We start from the raw sequence: 20497 nt of genomic DNA, 5'->3' as shown, positions 1-20497 counted from the left end.
TCTGCGTCTCTGCTCCTGAACCCCTGACACACGGGTACAGGAATGCAGGTTTTGGTGTCTTCGGGTGTCTTCCCGTGTAAGAGTCGGGGTGTCTGGGCGACGTTTCGACGAGGTCTCACTCGTCATCTTCAGGCTGGTGCTTTCGGCTTCTTGTTACTGGAACAGAGCAGAATCTGGTGTTTGAGTTCCTATAAATATTGTTGAGGGGTGTGGTGTATAGCCTCCAACGTTCTGGGCAGAGAGGAAGTTCCTAGATTAGTGTGCCTTTTCTTCTTTTGTTCCTTAATTACTTGAGGGATATCTTGAGTGATTTCATGAGTGATATTCTGAATACCACTGGGTGGGTCATTAAGTGTAGATTAGTTGCTAAAGCTTTCGTGTCTTGACCTCTTGAGCTTGTGAAGAGTTTTTCTGAGAAGATGGCTGTGCTGCATTTAGTTGTGCTCTGGCTTGGCTTCGTGTATAGGGGCGAGCTGTAATTTTGTGCCTTGTGCCAAAATTCGTCTGTTTGTTTGTCCAATGTACGTGGCTGGGCAGACTTTGCAGGGTATTTCATAGACCCCTTGGTTTTCGAGCTGGATTTTGTCTTTTGGGTTTCTGAGGATATTGGCTATTTTTTGGTTGGTGCAGAAGGCTGTTTTGATATTGTGTTTATGGAGGATTTTGCTAATTTTGTCTGTAGTGCCCTTGATATAAGGAAGGAGGGCCATGCCATTGTTTTCTTCTGTGTCTTGGTTTTTGGGGGGTGTTTCTTTTTGGATTAGCTTCGTAACCTTGTTTTTCTGGTATCCATTGGCGATTAACACATTTGAGAGATTCTGTAACTCAGTTGTCAAGTGGTCTTTGTCAGCCAGGCGTTTGGTTCTGGAGATGAGAGTCTTGGCTACGGAGTTTATTTGTGCAGGGTGGTGGTGTGATTGTGCATGTAAGTAGCGGTTGGTGTGTGTTTTTTTCCGGTAGATAGTGTGTCCTAGGGAGCCATCAGGTTTTTTGTAGATTAGGACGTCAAGAAAGGGGAGTTGGTTGTTGTCTTCTATTTCCATAGTGAATTGTATTTTGGGGTGTAGGCTGTTGAGATGTGTGAGGAAACTTTGAAACCAATGCTTTAGACAAGTCAGAACACAAACCCAAACTTTGGCTCAGATATGTTGACGACACCTTTGTAATTTGGCCACACGGGAAAGAAAAACTAGATAGCTTCCTCACACATCTCAACAGCCTACACCCCAAAATACAATTCACTATGGATAATCGGGCTGAGCCGAGCCGGGAAGCGGCTGGAGCGCCCGCACGTGCGCGCCGGGGTAACAAGAGGCCGAAGGCACCAGCCTGAAGATGACGAGTGAGACCTCGTCGAAACGTCGCACAGACACCCCGACTCTTACACGGGAAGACACCCGAAGACACCAAAACCTGCATATATATATATATATATATATATATATATATATATATGTAAACATCAAAACCAAGAGCCTCTTCTATTCTCTCCCATACTAACTACCTCGCTTCTAACTCCCACCCTGAGCAGAAAAATAAGATGTCACAAAGGAGGGTGGGTCACTGTTACCCTGACAACCCACCCACTTGTGCCCTGGGCCAATCCTGCGCCTCCTGCGTCTTGACGCTTCTTTGGAACTTTGAGGCTCCTGCCATTCTGTCTGGCAGCTGGCTGAAACATCTCTCTTCCACTTTCATTCCACTTTGAGAAGCTTAAGCTTCTCCCAGGCGGTTCCCCTTTAAGCAATGTTTCTACTGAGAACCTATCCCGCCCTTTTAAATACAGTCGAGAACTCATATCTCCCAAGTTTAGGGGAAGAGCCATAGCTCAGTGGTGGCGCTTCCCCATTGCATTGCAGAAGGCACCAGGTTCAAATTCTGACATTGCCAGTTAGGGCTGTGAGAGACTCCCTGCCTGAAACTCTGGAGAGCTGCTGCCAGTGGGAGCCAGTCACCTCCCACCATTCCAGACCCACATTTAACCCAAATACACACCCCTCATTTAGCTAGAGTGAGGGGGGTCAGTCTGAATGATACCCTGGGCCTCTGTGATCCTCTGTCTATGAGTATCTTTGTCAGGAAAGCTAGCCTCTGTGATCCTCTGTCTATGAGTATCTTTGTCAGGAAAGCTAAGTACAGTACTTGTCATTTGCATCTTAACCAAGTGAGCTCTGTTGCCATAGAGACAAATGAGTGGGCTTTTCCCACTCCACCTGGCTGGATGCCACCGTCACCCTAATATGGAGACCAATAGGACAAAGTGGGGAATTGTGTGTGAGTTGGGTTGATGCTGGAATATGAAGAGACAGAGATATTGTCTTGCTCTCTCCTGGACCCCAAGCTGTGGCTTGGGGCTTCCCTGGAACCCTAACATGGAAGAAAGATCTGTTGAGGTGTTAACACTGAGAGCAGGTTATATATTGTATATGTGTACTGTAAATAAAACTATATATCCCAAAGATACCATGGTCTCTATATGGTTTCATTCTAAGGAAACTGGACCTTGGGTGAATGCAGGCACACCTAGAGTCTGGCTACTCAGAGTTTGGGCTACATGCAACACTGGTGTCAGAAGTGCAACATTAATAATGATGATGATGATGATGATGATGATGATGATGATGATGTGATTCTTACACCCTTCACTAAGTCTAGCTGGGATCAGCAGATAAAATTCCTGTGTGGATATCCAGGGATTGATATGAAGAAAAGCATGTGGGACTTTTTAGTTTAGAGAAAAGGTAAGTAAGAAGCAATGCGATAGAAGTGTCTAAAGTTATTCATGGCGTGGAGACAGTGGATGGATAAAAGTTTCTCTCCCTCTCTTGTAACACTAGAACTCGTGGACATCCAATGCAGCTGAGTGCTGGAAGATTCAGGACAGAGAAAAGGAAGTCCTTCACACAGCACACCGTTGAACTATGGAACTCCCTCCCACAGGAGGAAGGGGTGCTCGCCACCTTGATGGCTTTAAAAGAGAATTGCCTGTGGGTTTCCCATTGATGCTTGGCCACTGTGAGAACAGGAGGCTGGACATGATCCAGCAGCCAAGCTGTTCTTATGTTCTTAGGTTAGGGCGATGTTCACCCGGAAGCCCTCTCCAAAGGAATGCATCTCCTTAGGTCACACAGACAACAAACCCCACAGGGACTATCTCAATGCAGTGCTTTTACAATTTTATTGCCTTTGAGGTTTCGGTATTCAAGGTTGGGAATTTGATTTGTTAATAATTGGTTGGTTTTTTATGGAAAATGAATAAACATTATTTTAAGGGGGGGCCTGTTGTTGGACTGCAGCAGCTCCCAGCATTCCTGATCACTGGCCATGCTGGTCAACAGCCCCCAGAAGGCTCCAGGTTCCCCAACCCCGCTGCACCCCCCAAATAGAAGTTTCTCGTCTTCAGAGTTGTGGCTCTGACGCATCTGTTTCTGCAGCACCGGCCTCTGCTGGAATCAGTGGTAAAAGATCAGCACGGAAGACTCCGTTATCTCTTTGGAAGCGCTCCAGCCTTTGTGAGTCCCGTAGCCATCCCAGTCGAAGCTGGCAAAGTCACCGCACTGCCGAGGGCTGGCTTCTGGGAAGAAACCTCCTCCCCCAATGCAATGCTAGGAAAGGGAAGAAAGAACAAGGGCAGAGAGGTGGGACAAATTGGGAGGGGATGCAAGCCCTACGGAGAGGATGGGATAGCAGTTTGAAATGCGCTTGATGGATTGCAGAGCTCAGCAGCAAAGGAGAAAAAGAAACTCAGGGGGCACATACAAAATACACCTAGTCTTGTGAACTCTGCTGAGAGATGGACTTAGGGATCAGAATGTGATCAGGCCACTTGTTAGCCAGCCAGCAATGGGATAGTTTTTGCAACAGCAAAAACCACCCAAGGTGGTGGCACTTTTGAGCTGCATTACTAAATGCACTGACTGCCCAGTCTTTGGTCACCCCCAGTTTGTTTATAACAAGGAAGGTGTTGTGAGAATTATAAGGTCTAAGATATAAAATAAATGTTCATAAATATACCAGGCAAACACATACATAAATATATAAACAACATGTCTGAAAGCCATTTTGACTCTTTCAGTGACCTCAAATATTCCTCCGCAGTTTGGATGGAAATGGGAAAAGCCTTGCCATTGTCTCTGTGCTCACAAATCCTGCCTTAAGGGCACATTTGGGTATGAATAGGGTGAGCCTGTGACCTGGACTCAGGAATTATTGTAAGTATATATCATCACAAAAGAATGGCCAAGCTGTCCAGGTAAACCCATTAACAAGTTTTCTGCCAGGCAGGATTCTGCTGTAGACTGTCCCGTCTGTGATGTATGTATGATGTATTGTGGGGTGGTCTTGATCTAAAAGGTAAAGGACCCCAACAGTTAAGTCCAGTCGCGAACAACTCTGGGGTTGCAGCGCTCATCTGGCTTTACTGGCCGAGGGAGCCAGCGTTTGTCTGCAGGCAGCTTCCAGGTCATGTGGCCAGCATGACTAAGCTGCTTCTGGCGAACCAGAGCAGTGCACGGAAACACTGTTTACCTTCCCGCCGGAGCGGTATGTGGGGGTCAGGTGGGATTGCTATGAGGAATTATGAAAAATGGAACAAGCCATTGTGTCGCAATGAAAGCATTGCTTGACTGGGTTTGAGTCATTGACAGTAATTTCTGATCGAATCCCACAAGCCTCTGCACCTCTGCCATTTTCTTTCTCTACGCCTGACAGGCAAGTAAAAGCATTCTAAACACAGGCCAGTTGTTCACCAGGCATCCTGAGCCATAAAGGTAGAAGGTAGCTTTTATGTAGCTTTTGTTAGTTTTGTTAATCTTTAGATAGATCTTAAGAGCCAGGAACAGAGTTTACATGGAGATGGTAAATGTGTCTTTCTTTCCTATGGGTTTATGACCTCCGGTGGGGTACTAAATGCATTCCTCCTTGGTTCCTGTTTATTTAGCTTAACCATGTATGCATGCTCAAGTAGGAAATAGTTTCTTTGTAGTTAAAAGGATTTCTTCTGATCTGACTTTGTCCCACATGGGGTTTTTGAAATGCTCAGAGGAAATCTGATTGGTTCTTACGAACACTGTGTAAAAAGTTCTTTTGTGAATAAAACGACCTGGGCCAAGGGGTGCACAAATTATTATTGGCACTTCCTCCCAGAGTCTTGCTGGGCAAGCCTCGTGTGTGTTTTATTAATCCAATCCTTCCTTGCTTTTGGAATGCAACATTTATTTATCTACTTGCACTTTGACGTGCTTTTGAACTGCTAGGTTGGCAGGAGCTGGGACCTCCGTCGTGGGGATTCGAACCGCCGACCTTCCGATCTGCAAGCCCTAGGCTCAGTGGTTTAAACCACAGCGTCACCCGTGTCTTGATCTACAGGGTGGCAATTTCAAAAGTCTATACAGTGGTACCTCGGGTTAAGTACTTAATTTGTTCCGGAGGTCCGTTCTTAACCTGAAACTGTTCTTAACCTGAAGCACCACTTTAGCTAATGGGGCATCCCACTGCCACCACGCCGCCGGAGCATGATTTCTGTTCTTATCCTGAAGCAAAGTTCTTAACCTGAAGCACTATATCTGGGTTATCGGAGTCTGTAACCTGAAGCGTATGTAACCTGAGGTACCACTGTATAAGGGCTTGCACATCATTGTTCTGGGTTCCTCCTCCCTCCTGTGGGGGGGGGGGAGCACCCTGTTGCAACAGTTTAATAAAGATCAGGCTTACTAGCTGCTTTGCTTCTCAATATTCTCTGGTTGGCCTCTGTTATTTTCTCCTACCGATAGAGAACCTACATAAGGACTCTATATGGACTCTTGGGTACCCCATAAGGGAAAAGGAGCAGTTTTATAACAGAAGGCAAGCAAGAGTTGAGGGTTTTGTGGAAGAGGAGGGCCTCAGCTGGCAAAAGGAACTTCAGGGGATACAGGAAACCCTCAGTATCCTAAGTTAAAAGTGGAGGACATGCAGAGACTACTCAAATCCTTTAAAAGTGGCTGTTGGGAGGGGAAACTAGCAGAAGCCAAGAAGAGACAAGAGGGCGTCTTGCTGTGGATTCAAGGCTGGTGAGGAGACTCACGTGTTCTGTGTTGCATCCTGTGACTTTAACACCAGGGCACAGAGCCATGGCGGCTTTCTCGTGATTAAACACTCGGAACTGCACAAAGCCAGCGACAAATTCGGCTGAGAAAAAGAAAGGAGAAATAGCAGAAGTGTCTTTAGTCCCTCTGGTGGAAAACCTTGGCCAGCAGCTGGGTGTAACGACATCAGAAAAGCCAGCTGGATCAAGCCAGGAGCCCACCTAGCCCAGCACATAGTTGTCAACTTACAGATTTGAAAATAAGGGAACAGCAGCCAAAACAAGGGATTTTCCGGGCACAGGTATGTTCAACTTCTGAGCCCCTCCGAGCCAAAGGCAGAAAGCCCAGCCAGCAGCCAAACGAAGCCTGAAGCGGTGGTTCCCCTCGCAGCAACCCGGCAAAGGGGACGCAGCAAGGAAAACCACCGTCGCCTCTCCGCTGGGAAGGGCTGAGCAAAGGCGAGTCCCCAGGCAGCGCGGCCGATTTGATTGGCACAAGGCATTCAAGCTCCACCCCCCCAGTCGTTCTTAGACTCCTTATTGGGTGAGCAACGCAGCCAAGCAACACACTTGGCGTCCCCCTCTTCCCTGGCCAGCAGGGAGGGAGGGAGATGAGCTGCTTCCTTTGAAACCCAGGAAATTTAAGGGACATCATCAATAAGGGACAGCAGCGGGACACGGCGCTGGGATAAAGGAGTTTCCCGCCAAATAAGGGACAGTTGACAGCTATGGCCCAGCATCCTGTTCTCACAGGGCCCAACCAGATGCCCCTTCTGGGAAGTCCAAAAGCAGGACCAGAGCAGAACAGCCCCTCTCTCCTCCTGTGGTTTCCAAGAACTGCTATTTAGAAGCATTACTGCCTCTGAGCATGGAGACAGAGGATAGCCATCTAGTATTACTACTATTAAAATCTGTGTACCGCCCTTCATCAGCAGAACTCAGAGTGGTTCACGACATAAAAATACAATATGAAAGCACAAAACACATGATAGAAACAACACCAAAACCACAAACCAATACCCCCAATGAATTTGTCTAATCCTCTTTTAAAGCCATCCAAGTTGGAGCAAATTCTACAATAATTTATCTATGCACTTCCTGAAGAAGCCCTCATTTTTTGGTCTGTCCTGAATCTTCCAACATTCAGCTTCATGGGATGTGCATGAGTTCTAGTGTTAAACAAGAGAGGGACAAAAACTTCTCTATTTGCTTTCTCCGTGCCACACATAACTGCGTAACTTGAGCCTCAGTCGCACTGCCGCATCCTAAACCCTTGTTGAAGAGATACATAATTTGTTATTTACCGTATTTTTCGCTCTATAGGGCGCACCGGACCATAGGGTGCACCTAGATTTTAGGGAGGGGGGAAATAAAGGGGGGAATTATTATTTCCCCCCCCCAGCCCCAAAGAGCAAAGAAGCCAAGACAGCAAGCGGGATCCATCCTGCTGGCTGTCTTGGCTTCCTCTTTAGCCGCACGCAACCTCTCCATCCGGGAGAGGCTGCGCGCGGCTTTGGCAGAAGCCAAGACAGCGAGCGGGATGGATCCCGCTCGCTGTCTTGGCTTCGTTTTTAGCCGTGGAACTCCCACCGGGCTCCAAAGGCTTGCGGATAGCTGCCTGAAGCCCGGGGTGCGCAGCCTGCATTCGCTCCATAGGACGCACACACATTTCCCCTTCATTTTTGGAGGGGAAAAAGTGTGTCCTATAGAGCGAAAAATACAGTATTTTTTTAAAAATAAGCCAGGTAAGGTGAGAATGCGAGGGAACCCGGTTCTTCAGTAAACCCAGTTTTTCAATAAATGTGTCTCAGGCCTTGCAACAAAGCATCTTGGCAAATAGTTAGGCAGGCAGTCAAGTTAGGTACCTGAGTGAGTTGAGCAGCAGGTCGAGGAGAGACCTCACCAGAGCCCTCATCTGCCCCCCCCCATTTCTTATTTATGCTCAGCCATAGTCTGGTCAAAGGAAGCAAGACTTACTTCGCCCGTTTGGAGAATAGTAGTCCGAGGTATTCTGGGCACTCCCTGCATCGTAGGTGACGGGGACGGCTGGGCCGTTGTTGGTCTGGCAGGTGCCAATCCCATAGGTCACGGGGTATTTCTGAAAAGAGAAGCAGGAAGGGATCTGAGGCTCGCTTTGGGCTTGTGGGGTTCCTCATGCTCATGCAGAAAAGATCCATAAGGGAGGAAAGGAGATCCAGAACATCTAATTACTCTCAGCACAGGAATGTGACACAGGCCAAGGGGACGGGAGCCCCAGTACAAAAAGACAGCGGGTGAATTGGGCCCCTTCTAGGGTGGAGCTGCTCCCACTTTTTCTGTCTCCTCTGCCTCAGAGAGACCCCCCAAATCTCCCACCCAGCCTCATCCCAGACTTGGATGAAATTAGGGACACACTATTCCATATTCTCCAGTGTTTCTCTGATGAAAACAGGGACGTCCTAAGCAAAAGCGATGGGATGCGGGTGGCGCTGTGGGTTAAACCACAGAGCCTAGGACTTGCCGATCAGAAGGTCGACGGTTCAAATCCCTGCAATGGGGTGAGCTCCTGTTGCTCCCTGCTCCTGCCAACCTAGCAGTTCAAAAGCACGTCAAAGCGCAAGTAGAGAAATAGGTACCGCTTCGGTGGGAAGGTAAACAGCGTTTCCGTGCGCTGCTCTGGTTCGCCAGAAGCGGCTTAGTCATGCTGGCCACATGACCTGGAAGCTGTTCGCCGGCTCCCTCGGCCAATAAAGCGAGATGAGCTCTGCAACCCCAGAGTCGGTCATGACTGGACCTAATGGTCAGGGGTCCCTTTACCTTTACCTAAGTAAAAGCAAGAACATTCCAGGACCAAATCAGAAACTGGGATGGCTTCTGTAAATCTGGGACTGTCCATTGAAAATGGGGGCACTTGGAGGGTCCGTGAGACCCCAGTATGTGACCAGGGGGTGCCTTCCTGCCCTGCTTGTGGGCTTGCTGGAGGCCCCAGGCTCAGATGGGGCCCTGATCTGGGGTCTCCGCCACAGCAGGGCTTTCCTAGGGAAACCTGGAGGCCTGGGGAAGGGCCCTTGTAGCTCAGTGGCAGAGGGTCTGCCTTGAAAGCAGAAGGTCCCAGGTTCAATCCCTGCTGATGGCCTCCCCAGGTGAGGTTAGAGGGACACTCCTGTCTAAAATCCTGGAGAGCCATTGCTGTCTGTCAGTGTAGATGGTTTTGAGGGAGCTTCCTGGGTCCCGATTACTAAAAAAAAAGGGGGGGAGGTCTCCTGCCCCGCTCAACCACCCAAATCCCAAATGCCGAGTCAGCCGGCAGAAATCCTGAGTCCTGACTTGCTTACCTGGTAGAGCCTGAGAAGGTTCCCTCCAAGCTCAGACAAGAACCCGGTTTCGGTGCGGTATCTCAGGAGCGAAGACTCGCGCCATTTCTTCATGGGGGTGTTGTTGGGGACGTGCCATATGGCCATGTCTGCTGCTTCAAGGTCATAATAGCCAGGATTCTGGAAAGAAAGAGAATCAGGGGTGTTAGAGGGGGAGGAGGGTTTGGTTGTTAAATTGGGGTGTGTGTGTGTCTTTTACAGTAACAGGAGACACTGTCGAGAAAGAGCCTCTTCCTCTGTATTTCCCCCCCTTGCAAGTTCCACTGATTACCGTATTTTTCGCTCTATAGGATGCACTTTTCCCCCTCCAAAAATTAAGGGGAAATGTGTGTGTGTCCTATAGAGCTAATGCAGGCTCCTTGGCTTCAGCGATAGCAACGCGAAGCCTCCGAAGCGCAGAGGGAGCGCTCCCTCCGCGCTCCGGAGGCTTTGTGTTGCTCTCGCTGAAGCCTGGAGAGCAAGAGGGGTCGGTGTGCATTGACCCCTCTCGCTCTCCAGGCTTCAGGGATAGCCGCCTGAAGCCTCCGGAGCGCAGCGTGAGTTCCCGCTGTGCTCTGCAGGCTTCAGGTTCCTTTTGCTGAAGCCAGGAGAGCAAGACTCTCCTGGCTTCAGCAGAGAGGGAGAGCTGCGCAGCGCCCCTTCAGCCAAGCAGGAGGAGAAATGGAAGGGGCTCCGTTTCTCTTGCCACTTCGCTGAAGGGGCGCTGAGCAGAGAGGGGGATAATTTTTTTTCTTGTTCTCCCCCTCTAAAACAAGGTGTGTTCTATGGTCCGGTGCGTCCTATAGAGCGAAAAATATGGTATATTTGTGGCCTGTACAGGCAGTCTATTTTTGTCCCTGTTTTTGCCTTTTAGGGGGATGTCTTTGAAACATTTCCCGATGTACCTTCAATTGGCAGAATTGCCATTCTCATACAGGTGCCGCATAAGACCCACATTTGTAAGAACTCAGTCATTTAATATGGTGAAACCTTGGAACTCCCTGCCTCTTGATATCAGCCAGTGCTGTCATTGTACCTTTCCTCGGAGCCTCCAGTTTAGACAACCCTCCCCAGATGTTTAGAAAGTTGACGCGGATTTTAATTTGTTTCCATCTCTTGTTATTTTAACCTTTCACATGCTTTACATTACTGCTGGGGCCAAGCTCTGCTGAACTCAGTAGCAGTGGACTTCTGAATAGGCAGACAAAGGGTATCGTTCACCTATTGCGCCACTACAAAGACAGTCTCACCTTGTAGTCATCACTGGTTGAGGCTATAGCTGACCCAAAGGTGGAGTTGTTGGACCAGTTTCCATCTCCTGTAGCGTAGTTGGCGTTACTGCCTTGCTGGCTGGACCAGCGGTCCCCCACGGTGCATTTCCCATACATGTTGTTTTCGTGGACGCTGGCCACCAGAGTCCAGCCTCCTCCGTTGGTGGTCATGTCACAGAAGGTCTGGTAGATCTCTCCGTCTTCCGTGGCCAGGAAATACAACCCATCTGCTCAAAAGACAGGATCAAGACAGGACCTTTCCCCCGCCCCTTAATATAATGTTTATTAAATTTTCTTTTTTCCTTTATAACAACCAAATAAAATTTCTTCATCACATATATCTTTGCTCAAATTGAGCTTTGACTTCCTCCCCTCCCCCTCCCTGACTTCTATATGTAATCAGTTTTATCTTCGCATTTCTAAATCATCACCCTATTTACCTTATCTTCATACTTAAAAGACTTACTTCTAATATTTATAAACAGGTATCAAATCATAACCTTACAAAATATTTTAAATCAATCCTGGAAATGTTTTCAAATGTTTGCAATGTTCCTTCATATATTGTACAAATTTATTCCAGTCCTTTTCAAACAGTTGCACTGGTTTCGGATTTTCCCCGTCAATCTCGCCAGCTTAACCTATTCAATCATCTTTGTCTGCCATTCTTCCGACGTTGGAAGTTCTTGTTGCTTCCATTTCTGGGCTAAAAGTATCCTTGCTGCCGTGGTAGCATACATAAATATATTTATGTCTTTTTTGGGAATTTCTTTACCTATTATCCCTAATAAGAAAGCCTCTGGTTTTTTTACTAAAGGTATTTTTGAAAATCTTTTTCAGTTCATTATATATCATACCCCAGTAGGCTTTAATCTTAGGACACACCCACCACATATGAAATAAATTCCCTTCCTTCTCCTTACATTTCCAACATACCTTATCTTAAATTCTATACATTTTAGCTAGTCAGCATCAAATACCACCTATACATCATCTTCATTAAATTGTCTTTTAATGCCGTACATGCAGTGAATTTAATTGTTTTTGTCCATAATCTTTCCCACATCTCTAATTCAATATTGTGATCAAAATCTTGCGCCCATTTAATCATAACTGTCTTAACTCCTTCAGGATCAATACAGGATCAAGCAATTGGGTGGTCTTAAGAAGACTTGGCTACCTTTAGATCAGTGTTTCCCAAACTTGGGTCTGTTTACGGACTACAATTCCCATCATCCCTGACCACAGGTCTTTGTTAGCTAGGGATGATGGGAGTTGTAGTCCACGGAACAGCTGCTTATTTCCTCACCTGTGCACCCTGGTGAGGAGCTCTTGATTTCTTTGCAGCTCCTTGGAAGCTTGTGAAGACCGTGTGGATTGCTTGTGCTGCAGGATGACGCCTCTTCCCACTTCTGCAGCAGACCGAGGACATCTTTCTTTGCGGAGCTGAGGCAGCAGCTGCTATCTGCATGCAGGACAATAGGTGTGAACAGGCTGAGTTACCCAGACATATGGAGAGGGAGTTGCCCAGGTTGGAAGACGGAAGCAGGATCCAGGGTGACCTTGGCAGGACGGGGAACTGGGCCAGAACTAACAACATGAATTTCAACAGAGATCAATGCACTTACGTAGGCAGACTCACAGGGACAAAATACAGGAAGGGTGACAACTTGGCTTGAGAGCAGAACCTAGGAAAAGGCTTCCAGGGTTTTAATGGATAAGCAAAACATGAGCCAGCAGTGTAGTATGGCAGCAAAATGGGCCAGTGCAATTCTAGGTTGTATCAAAAGAAGTATAGTGTCCAGAATGTGAGAAGTAATGGTCAGTACTTTTTTCCCTGGAAAAATAGGTCAGAAGGTTGGCAGTTTGAATCCCCACGACAGGAGGAAGCTCCCGTTGCTCGGTCCCTGCTCCTACCCACGTAGCAGTTCGAAAGCACGAAGTGCAAGTAGATAAATAGGTACCACTCCGGCGGGAAGGTAAATGGTGTTTCCATGCGCTGCTCTGGCTCACCAGAAGTGGCTTAGTCATGCTGGCCACATGACCCGGAAGCTGTACGCCGGCTCCCTCGGCCAATAAAGCAAGGTGAACGCCGCAATCCCAGAGTCGTCCGTGACTGGACCTAACGGTCAGGAGTCCCTTTACCTTTACCTTACTCACCATGAAGTTGTTACAGTAAGTGCCACACTTTTTAACAACAAAAAAGAGGTGCCAGTACTGTGTACCCGTGAGTACCCTTTAAAAAAACACACAACCCAACAGCACTGGTACTGCTCCATTCTACTTTGGTCAGATTTCACCTGAATACTGTTTCCAGTTCTGGTTGTCAGGAAGGGATATTAACAAACTGGAAATGGGGGCAGTCAAGGGCCTGGGAAGCCAATCCTTTGAGAAAAGGTTTAAGAAGCTTTGTTCAATCTGGAGAAGAGACCAAAGGCTGAGACACACACACACACACACACACACACACACACACACACACACACACCGACCACTCTCCTGACACTAGAACCCGGGGGACATCTAATGAAGTGGAATATTGGAAGAGTCAGGATGGAGAAACAAAAGGGCTTCTTCACGTAGTACATACCGGTAGTTAAACTATGGAACTCCCTACCACAGGGGGCAGTGGTGGCCACCAGCTTGGATGGTTTTCAAAGAGGATTGGGCAAATTCATGGAGGAGGAGGAGGAGGAGGAGACTATCAATGGCTACTAGCAGTTGCTGGAAGCCACAGGAGGGAGGGGGCTCTTGCATTCGGATCCTGATTGCGGGCTTCCCACTGGCAATTGTTTGGCCCCTGTGAGAACAGGATGCTGGACTAGACGGGTGGTTGGCCGCCTGACCCAGGAGATGTTTGTTATGTTCTTAAGATACAACCACCGCCTTCAAACATCTGAAGAGCACTCACAGAGAGCAGATCTGATTTATGTTCCTCCGAAGGGGAGGGCTGAAACCAGGAGTTTCGATTTACGAGAAATAGGATTTTGACTCAATAGCAGGGAGAACTTCCTGATGGCACAAGGTGTCCAGCCGTGGAACACAGAGTCCTGGAAGGTGAGAGGCTCTTCAGTCACTAGTGGCTTTTAAGCGGAGGCTGGATAGGTACTTATCACTGGGTGCTGCAGGTGTGCATCTTCTTCATTGGCAGGGGGCTCGGCTAGATGTCCTTTGGAGGTGCCCTTCCAACACAAAGGTTCCAAGAGTTTGCCCCGAGATTTGCCAAATGTGTATGGAAAGGCCCCTTGCCCCCCCCAAAAAAGACCAAAGAAAAGCACAACATCCTGGCACAGTGTCCCCCCCCCCCGGCACCAGCATATACTTACCACACAGGTCCCCCTTTGGGAGGTCAGCCAAGAGTAAAAGGAGGAGAGCAAATCGCTTCATGGTGGGCTCTTTCTGTGGGTGAAAATGAGAGGGCTGGTGAGTCAATGACAGGGGTGGCTCACCCATAGGAACTGGTGGGCCTTAATCAGTGCTCCCCCCCCTAAAAAATAAAAAAAAATGTTTAGGGGTACTCTCTTTTGACTCAAGAAAATCACTATTTTATAGTTCAAATCGGGAAAAAGAAATACAATAAATGGACAAAAGTACAAAGATTCACAAAATGTTTAAGGTTATGCATCCCCCCAGAAAGAAAAGCAGTGGTCTTAGTCAAAGGACTGAACAATTCATCTCTCTTAATCCAGCGCCCCACAATCAACACGATTCATCACTTGCTTTAGAATTGTAGAGTTGGAAGGGACCACGAGGGTCATCTAGTCCAACCCCCTGCAATGAGGAATCTTTTGCCCACCGTGGGCCTTGAACTCACAACCCTGAGATCAAGAGTCTCCTGCTCTACTGACTGAGCTATCCATGGCCCATCCACACCAACCTTCATTCATCCATCCATCCATCCATCCATCCATCCATCCATCCATTCCCCTCCCTTCACCCTAAGGTCCCATGGTGGGTTACAGCATTAAAAACAATATTAAAAACAATAAAAAAACAGTTTACAACCATAAAAATATGGTGGGTCCTAATAATATATCCCTCAAGCATCAAAAGCCAGGGCAAAGCGGTGCGTCTTCAGCATCCTCCGAAAGCTGTAGGATGAAGGTGCCAGATGTGCTTTTGCAGGGACTTCCACAACTTAGGGGCCACCACAGAGAAAGCCCTCTCTCCTTGGGCCACCCGCACCCCTGATCATCTGAGGGCGAAGGAACTACCAAGAGGACACCCCCCCCCCTGCTGATCTTAACCACACCACCTCCTGGAGCGTCTGCAGGGAAGGAGACAGTCTTTCAGATATTTGGGGCCTGAGTCATTTAGGGCTTTGAGTGCTAACATGAGCACCTTGACTTGGGTCCGGGAATGAACGGGCAACCAGTGCCGCTGTTTTGAAACAATGGGTTATATAAGATCTAATAGGAACCCAAATCAGTAATCTGGCCCCTGCATTTGAGACCATCTGAAGTTTTCCATGACTGAAGTCGAGCAGCGTTGTATGTCTGCTCTTCCACGATCACAGCCATAACTGCAAGACCAAAGGACGTCTGCTCTGAATATTCTGCCCACAGGTGCGGATCCTAGCCTGGGGCCAGACGTGGCGTTATCTGACAGCCTGCAGGAAATGAGAGGGGGCCCTTTGCCAGAGGCAAATGGGGGGGGGACCCTCCTTCAGCTCCTCCTAACTAGAGCTGAGAATTGGCTGTGATGTGTGATAAGAAGGCTGGGGAAAGTTGCTGGCTGGAAAAGGCGGAGAGAGATCGAGACCACGATGTTTGATTTCTGCTTGAATCCAGGCTGCAGCTATGGGAGAAACAAGCCCCTTTGGTGGTGCTGATGCTGTGAATCCCTCCCTTGTAGGCTCAGGTTGTACATAAACCATATATCCTAAAGACACCGTAGTCTCTGCTGTGCCTCATTCCCTGTAACCCACGGGATCTTGCACCACTTGAAGGTTGGGGTATTGTGCAACAGTACCAGTCGGAAGCACTGATACCAACCTAGTAGTAGTAACACTCCACCCCATCAACCAGGACCACCACTGTTATTCTTGTTACCACCAGCAGCAGCGGCCAGGAACATCACCCACCCGCAGCTGCTATTTGCCGCAATGCAAAGAGACCAGTCACTGATACACCACAACCCTCTTGTCTCCCTTTGGGTCTTCAAGTTTGTCCAAAACTGATATCAACACAGCAACCGCTGAATCCTACTGCTCTACAGTGGTGGGTTCTCTGTGTTCAAAGGGAGTGTGACTTGTTCCCTCCATATTCTATCACACTATTATGCTTTGAAGGAAAGTTCCTGGCTCACCTGGTTAGGAGATGTCGATGTTCTGGTCTTCTGATGTGCAGAGGTCGCCTCTGTCCTGCCTTTTATTAGCAGCTTGCTGACAAAAGTCAACAGCCAGGGGGATAACATCAAGGAACTATCAGACTCCAGAATTGTTTGTACAAAGAGCAGGGTGAGTTTGCCGAGCAGCAGATGAAGGGTTTCACAGTTTCAGCAATGTTTCCGGGAAAAGACTTCATTTTCAGACATGGGGCATCCCCTGCAAGCCTGACTTTCTAGTTGGGTGGGAAGTCAAGACTTTTTGCAACAGAAGGTGCAGAAGTGAAAGTTACTGGATGCCTTGCATTCCAGAGTTGCATATCACTGAAATTAAAATTGCACCTAGAAACCTCCAAAACAATATCACTGGCCTCCTGCTATGTGTTCAGTTGCAGCCCTGTCTTTGGGGGAACTTTGTCAGACATGATAAACCAGAAGCTGACCCAAGTGTCTTCCTACACATGCTACTAAGAGGTTTAGGGTCTTTTGCTAGCCGGGGTGGTGCTGGAGGTGTAAACGACTCTCAGATTCTGAAAGGCTGGTCTCACTAAATCAAGTTCATTAATTTTGTTGAATTAAACTTTCTTAGTGGGTTTTCCAAACCGCTAACTCTTTTTATAGAGTTAGGGTAGGGGGCCACTGGGTATAAATCTATGCAGTGGGGTGGAAGCTCAGAAAAGCTTGGAACCTGCCGCTCTAAAACAGGATTGTGCAAAACTACTTAACCCCTGCAGTCTTCCCTCTTTCACTATAAGAAAATCCCCACCACCAGAGGCTACAACTTCTCCAGAAGATTGAGGTGGCCTGGCACAATGGAGGGGCTCAAAAAAATACATGGAGTGGGGGAGGGCTGAAACTGCCTCAGCCCCTGGGGGTTGGTGCCTATGCCCACCAAGAACACCTAATCCAGAGACAGTTTTTCTTGGGGTGAGCCAGCAGCCACACTGTTTGGGTGCCAAGGAGCTAGCTGACAATGAGGTACAAATGGCCCAGGCATCCATCTATCTGTCCAGTAACTTATTCCAGTAGCTATATTGCAACTCTATTCAGCGTGAAACAGACCTGCAGCAGGCTTGGGTTTGGGCGCAATGTTATCCCCTGCACTTCCTACTTCCATCACTTAGTGGCCTGTACTCTTTTATCTACAGCTTTACATTAAGTGTGGAAATGTCAGGGACCTGATATCCCAGAGCTTTCCAAACTCTGCCAGCTGTGTGCCAGTTGTGGTGTGTAACTGTGTCCCCGTACATTTTGTCATTGCAGTTTATGTATGCGTCTGTATCTCTTACAAGGGGTTAGTTTAACCTCCAGTTGCTATTAAAACTGAATTGCTGTGTCGCGAAATTGATGCATGTCTAAAAAGTGTGTCGCCAACATGAAAAGTTTGGAGAGCTCTGCTATAGCCCCATGCGCACATTCAATGAACAACATTGCTGTGGCAAAAAAGGGGGAAAGTCCTCTGCAGACATAAATGTGTTTGCATATTGTGCAACATGGAAACAGTGCCAGGATAATGAGGAAAATGAAATCCAAACAAAATAAAATCTTTGGTTAGGTTAGGAGAAAAAATATTTGCATATTGGATCACTAAAATATATATTACAGTGCTTTTCTGTGTGTGGGGGGGGACCCAAGTCAAATACTCATTTATTTATTTAAAGATAGAATTCCTGATCAGATCCTGGTTCTAAGAAAGAAGAGTTCATAAATCAAGGTAATAAAGGGTGTAAAAAACCCACAAAAAATACAACCCCTTTCCGGGTATGTTGATCAGTAGTTACTGAGAGCATTGGTGGTTGTGTAAAAAGCACGAAGTGACAGGTTCACAAAAGCCAGCCTTGACTAGATTTTAATGAATAGGTTGTTCTGAGTGTCATGTGGTTTAATGGATTATGCAAAGAGCATCTGGTACATTTAAAATGTCACATGTGCAGGCAACTTCCCTTGCATGGGAGTCCTGAACTAATCATGAAGACTGCAGCCAAACTAAGCAGATGGATGTTTGCAGAGAGCCCTCTGCTGCGCTTTGAAGGCCCGACAACCAGCTGATGGGGCTTTCAAGTGCCTCGCAGGCCCTGCCCATCCATGGTACCTGCAACCCCTTTTGGACTCAGCTTCAATGTCACTTGCCCCAGAGTTGTTGTAAGCCAGTTAGGTGTAGTGAGTGGCACTGTGATCTAAACCACTGAGCCTCTTGCTGATCAGAAGGTTGGTGGTTCAAATCCGCACAACGGGGTGAGCTCCTGTTGCTCCGTCCCAGCTCCTGCTTACCTAGCAGTTCAAAAGCACACCAGTGCAAGTAGATAAATAGGTACCGCTGCGGAGGGAAGGTAAACGGGGTTTCCGTGCGCTCTGGTTTCCGTCACAGCATTCTATTGCACCAGAAGCGGTTTAGTCATGCTGGTCACATGACTTAGAAAGCTGTCTGTGGATAAACGCCGGCTCCCTCGGACTGAAAGCGAGATGAGCGCTGCAACCCCATCGTCACCTTTGACTGGATTTAACTGTCCAGGCGTCCTTTTCCTTTTTTACCTTTAGTGCTTAAGAGTCAGACTAGTACCTGGGAGACAAGGGTTCGAATGCCCACTTGACCATGAAGCTCAGTTGCTGCCTCTCAGCCTAACCTACCTCACAGGGTGGTTGTGGGGATTAAATCAGTATGGGGAGGAGAACCATGTATGTCACCTTGAGCTCCTTGGTGAAAAGGGTGGGAAAGAAATGCCTATATACATTTGCATCCCCATGGGGTCCCTGTTAGGATATTTCCGTTCCACCTTAAAAAGGAGACAGGCTGTGGCTTCCTTTATTTTGAAAGCAGTGTGACCTTTGCTTGGGGTGGGGGGTGGGCAGATCAGGCCCAGGGGCGCCGACTTATAAAAAATATTGGGGGGGCCCATACAGGGGTCCTGCCGCTGGTTCGCTCAGGTAGCCGGGAGAACGCAGTTCGAGGTGGCGGTGTTGGGGAGAGACCCTCGCTCAGGGCGCCACGAGACTTGGCGGCCGGCGGCCTATCTGGGGGGTTTTGGAGCGTATTTCGGCGGAGCGATTGGGGAGGAGGGGGCTTGTTGTCGGATTCTTCAGCTGGGCCGGAGATCCGCTACTGGGGGGTCCCTGGGCCGAGTTGTGAGCACGACCTGCGGAAGGGAGATCCAGCCGATTGCGCGACGGGGACGGCCGGGGCTCTCCGGCTAGGGCGCGCGGCTGGCTGGCTGGCGAGGGAGCAGGTGGGGAGGAGGCGGAGGTCCTCACTCTCTTAGGAAACGCGCCCGCGCGCCCGATTGCCACGAAGTCCGAAGGGTGCGTGTGTGGAATTAAAAAGCAAAAACGAGATACGGGCAGGGCAGACAAAGAGTTTTCCGCAAGAGGATGGAGGGCAGGTTGAAGAGAAAATCACTCAGGATGAGACAGTCAAATCAGCCATGATAAAATGGGCTCAGGATATTGGGTATAACATCATGTTTGAGGACTGGGAAAGGTTATGGACCACCGGAATGAAATTCACGGCATGTAATGCCTTGAAGGAAAATATTATGAAAATGATTTATAGGTGGTACATGACCCCAGTCAAGCTTGCAAAAATATATCACCTGTCTGATAATAAATGTTGGAAATGTAAGGAGGCTGAAGGGACATTCTTTCACCTCCGGTGGACTTGTCCAAAAGTGAAGGCCTTCTGGGAAATGATCTATAATGAGTTAAAAAATGTATTTAAGTATACCTTTCCCAAGAAACCAGAGGCCTTCCTCTTGGGCATTGTTGGCCAGAAAGGGTTAAAGAAGGATAGAACTTTCTTTATGTATGCAACTACAGCAGCAAGAATACTTATCGCAAGATATTGGAAGACACAAGATTTGCCCACACTGGAAGAGTGGCAGACGCAATTGATGGACTACATGGAACTGGCTGAAATGACTGGCAGAATCTGAGATTTGGGAGAAGAAACAATGGAAGAGGACTGGAAAAAAATTAAGGACTATTTACAAAAACAATATAAGTTGTATGAATGTTAAAAATTTACACGATTCGGAAACTATAGCTTCAGCAATTAGATTTGGGAAACAGGAAATTATATTTTAAGTAAGAAAAGGTCAAAATCTAAGGTAATACTATGTTTAATTTAAGATATAAGTAACTGATGAAAAGTATGTTAAATTTAGAGGTATAGTATTTGAAAAGTACAAAATAAGGTACGAAACAAGGTAATAATTTGCTGATATCTTTATTATAAAGAATGCAGGATAAGGGAGATGCGAGGAAGTCCAGTTAGTTATATAAAAAATGTGTTGAATGGTTGGTTTTCTTTTCTTCTTTTTCTTTTTTTCTTTTTCTTGTTCTTTTACTTTTTTCTTCAGTGTATGTTTCTAACTTTGTATTTGAAAACTTAATAAAATATTTATAAAAAAAGAAGAAGAGAAAATCCTTTCGCTTTTCTGGGGCGCAGGGAAGTCTCAGAGCCGGAGGTTGGGGAAGGGACCCCCTTTGCTCTGCCCTCTTCTCCCGTCTTA

At 47.5% G+C, this 20497-nt stretch overlaps 1 protein-coding gene across 1 annotated transcript; it reads right to left on the bottom strand.

The window, feature by feature from the left end:
- Positions 1-3159: 3159 nt before the first annotated feature.
- On the bottom strand, positions 3160-16118 carry LOC309521617 (intelectin-1-like). The gene is made up of 8 exons (XM_082204326.1): positions 15975-16118; positions 13994-14066; positions 11977-12132; positions 10647-10894; positions 9379-9537; positions 8042-8162; positions 6065-6168; positions 3160-3605 (listed from the first exon to the last, which is right to left on the bottom strand). The coding sequence occupies exons 1-8, from the start codon at positions 16080-16082 to the stop codon at positions 3453-3455; spliced, it is 1122 nt and encodes a 373-aa protein (XP_082060452.1). The 5' UTR covers positions 16083-16118; the 3' UTR covers positions 3160-3452.
- Between the last annotated feature and the right edge of the window lie 4379 nt (positions 16119-20497).

This window comes from Podarcis vaucheri, assembly GCF_965113315.1.
Source record: "Podarcis vaucheri genome assembly, chromosome: 16".
Taxonomy (NCBI): domain Eukaryota; kingdom Metazoa; phylum Chordata; class Lepidosauria; order Squamata; family Lacertidae; genus Podarcis; species Podarcis vaucheri.
Note: the sequence above shows the minus strand (reverse complement) of the source record. Positions and strands in the feature narration are given on the sequence as shown.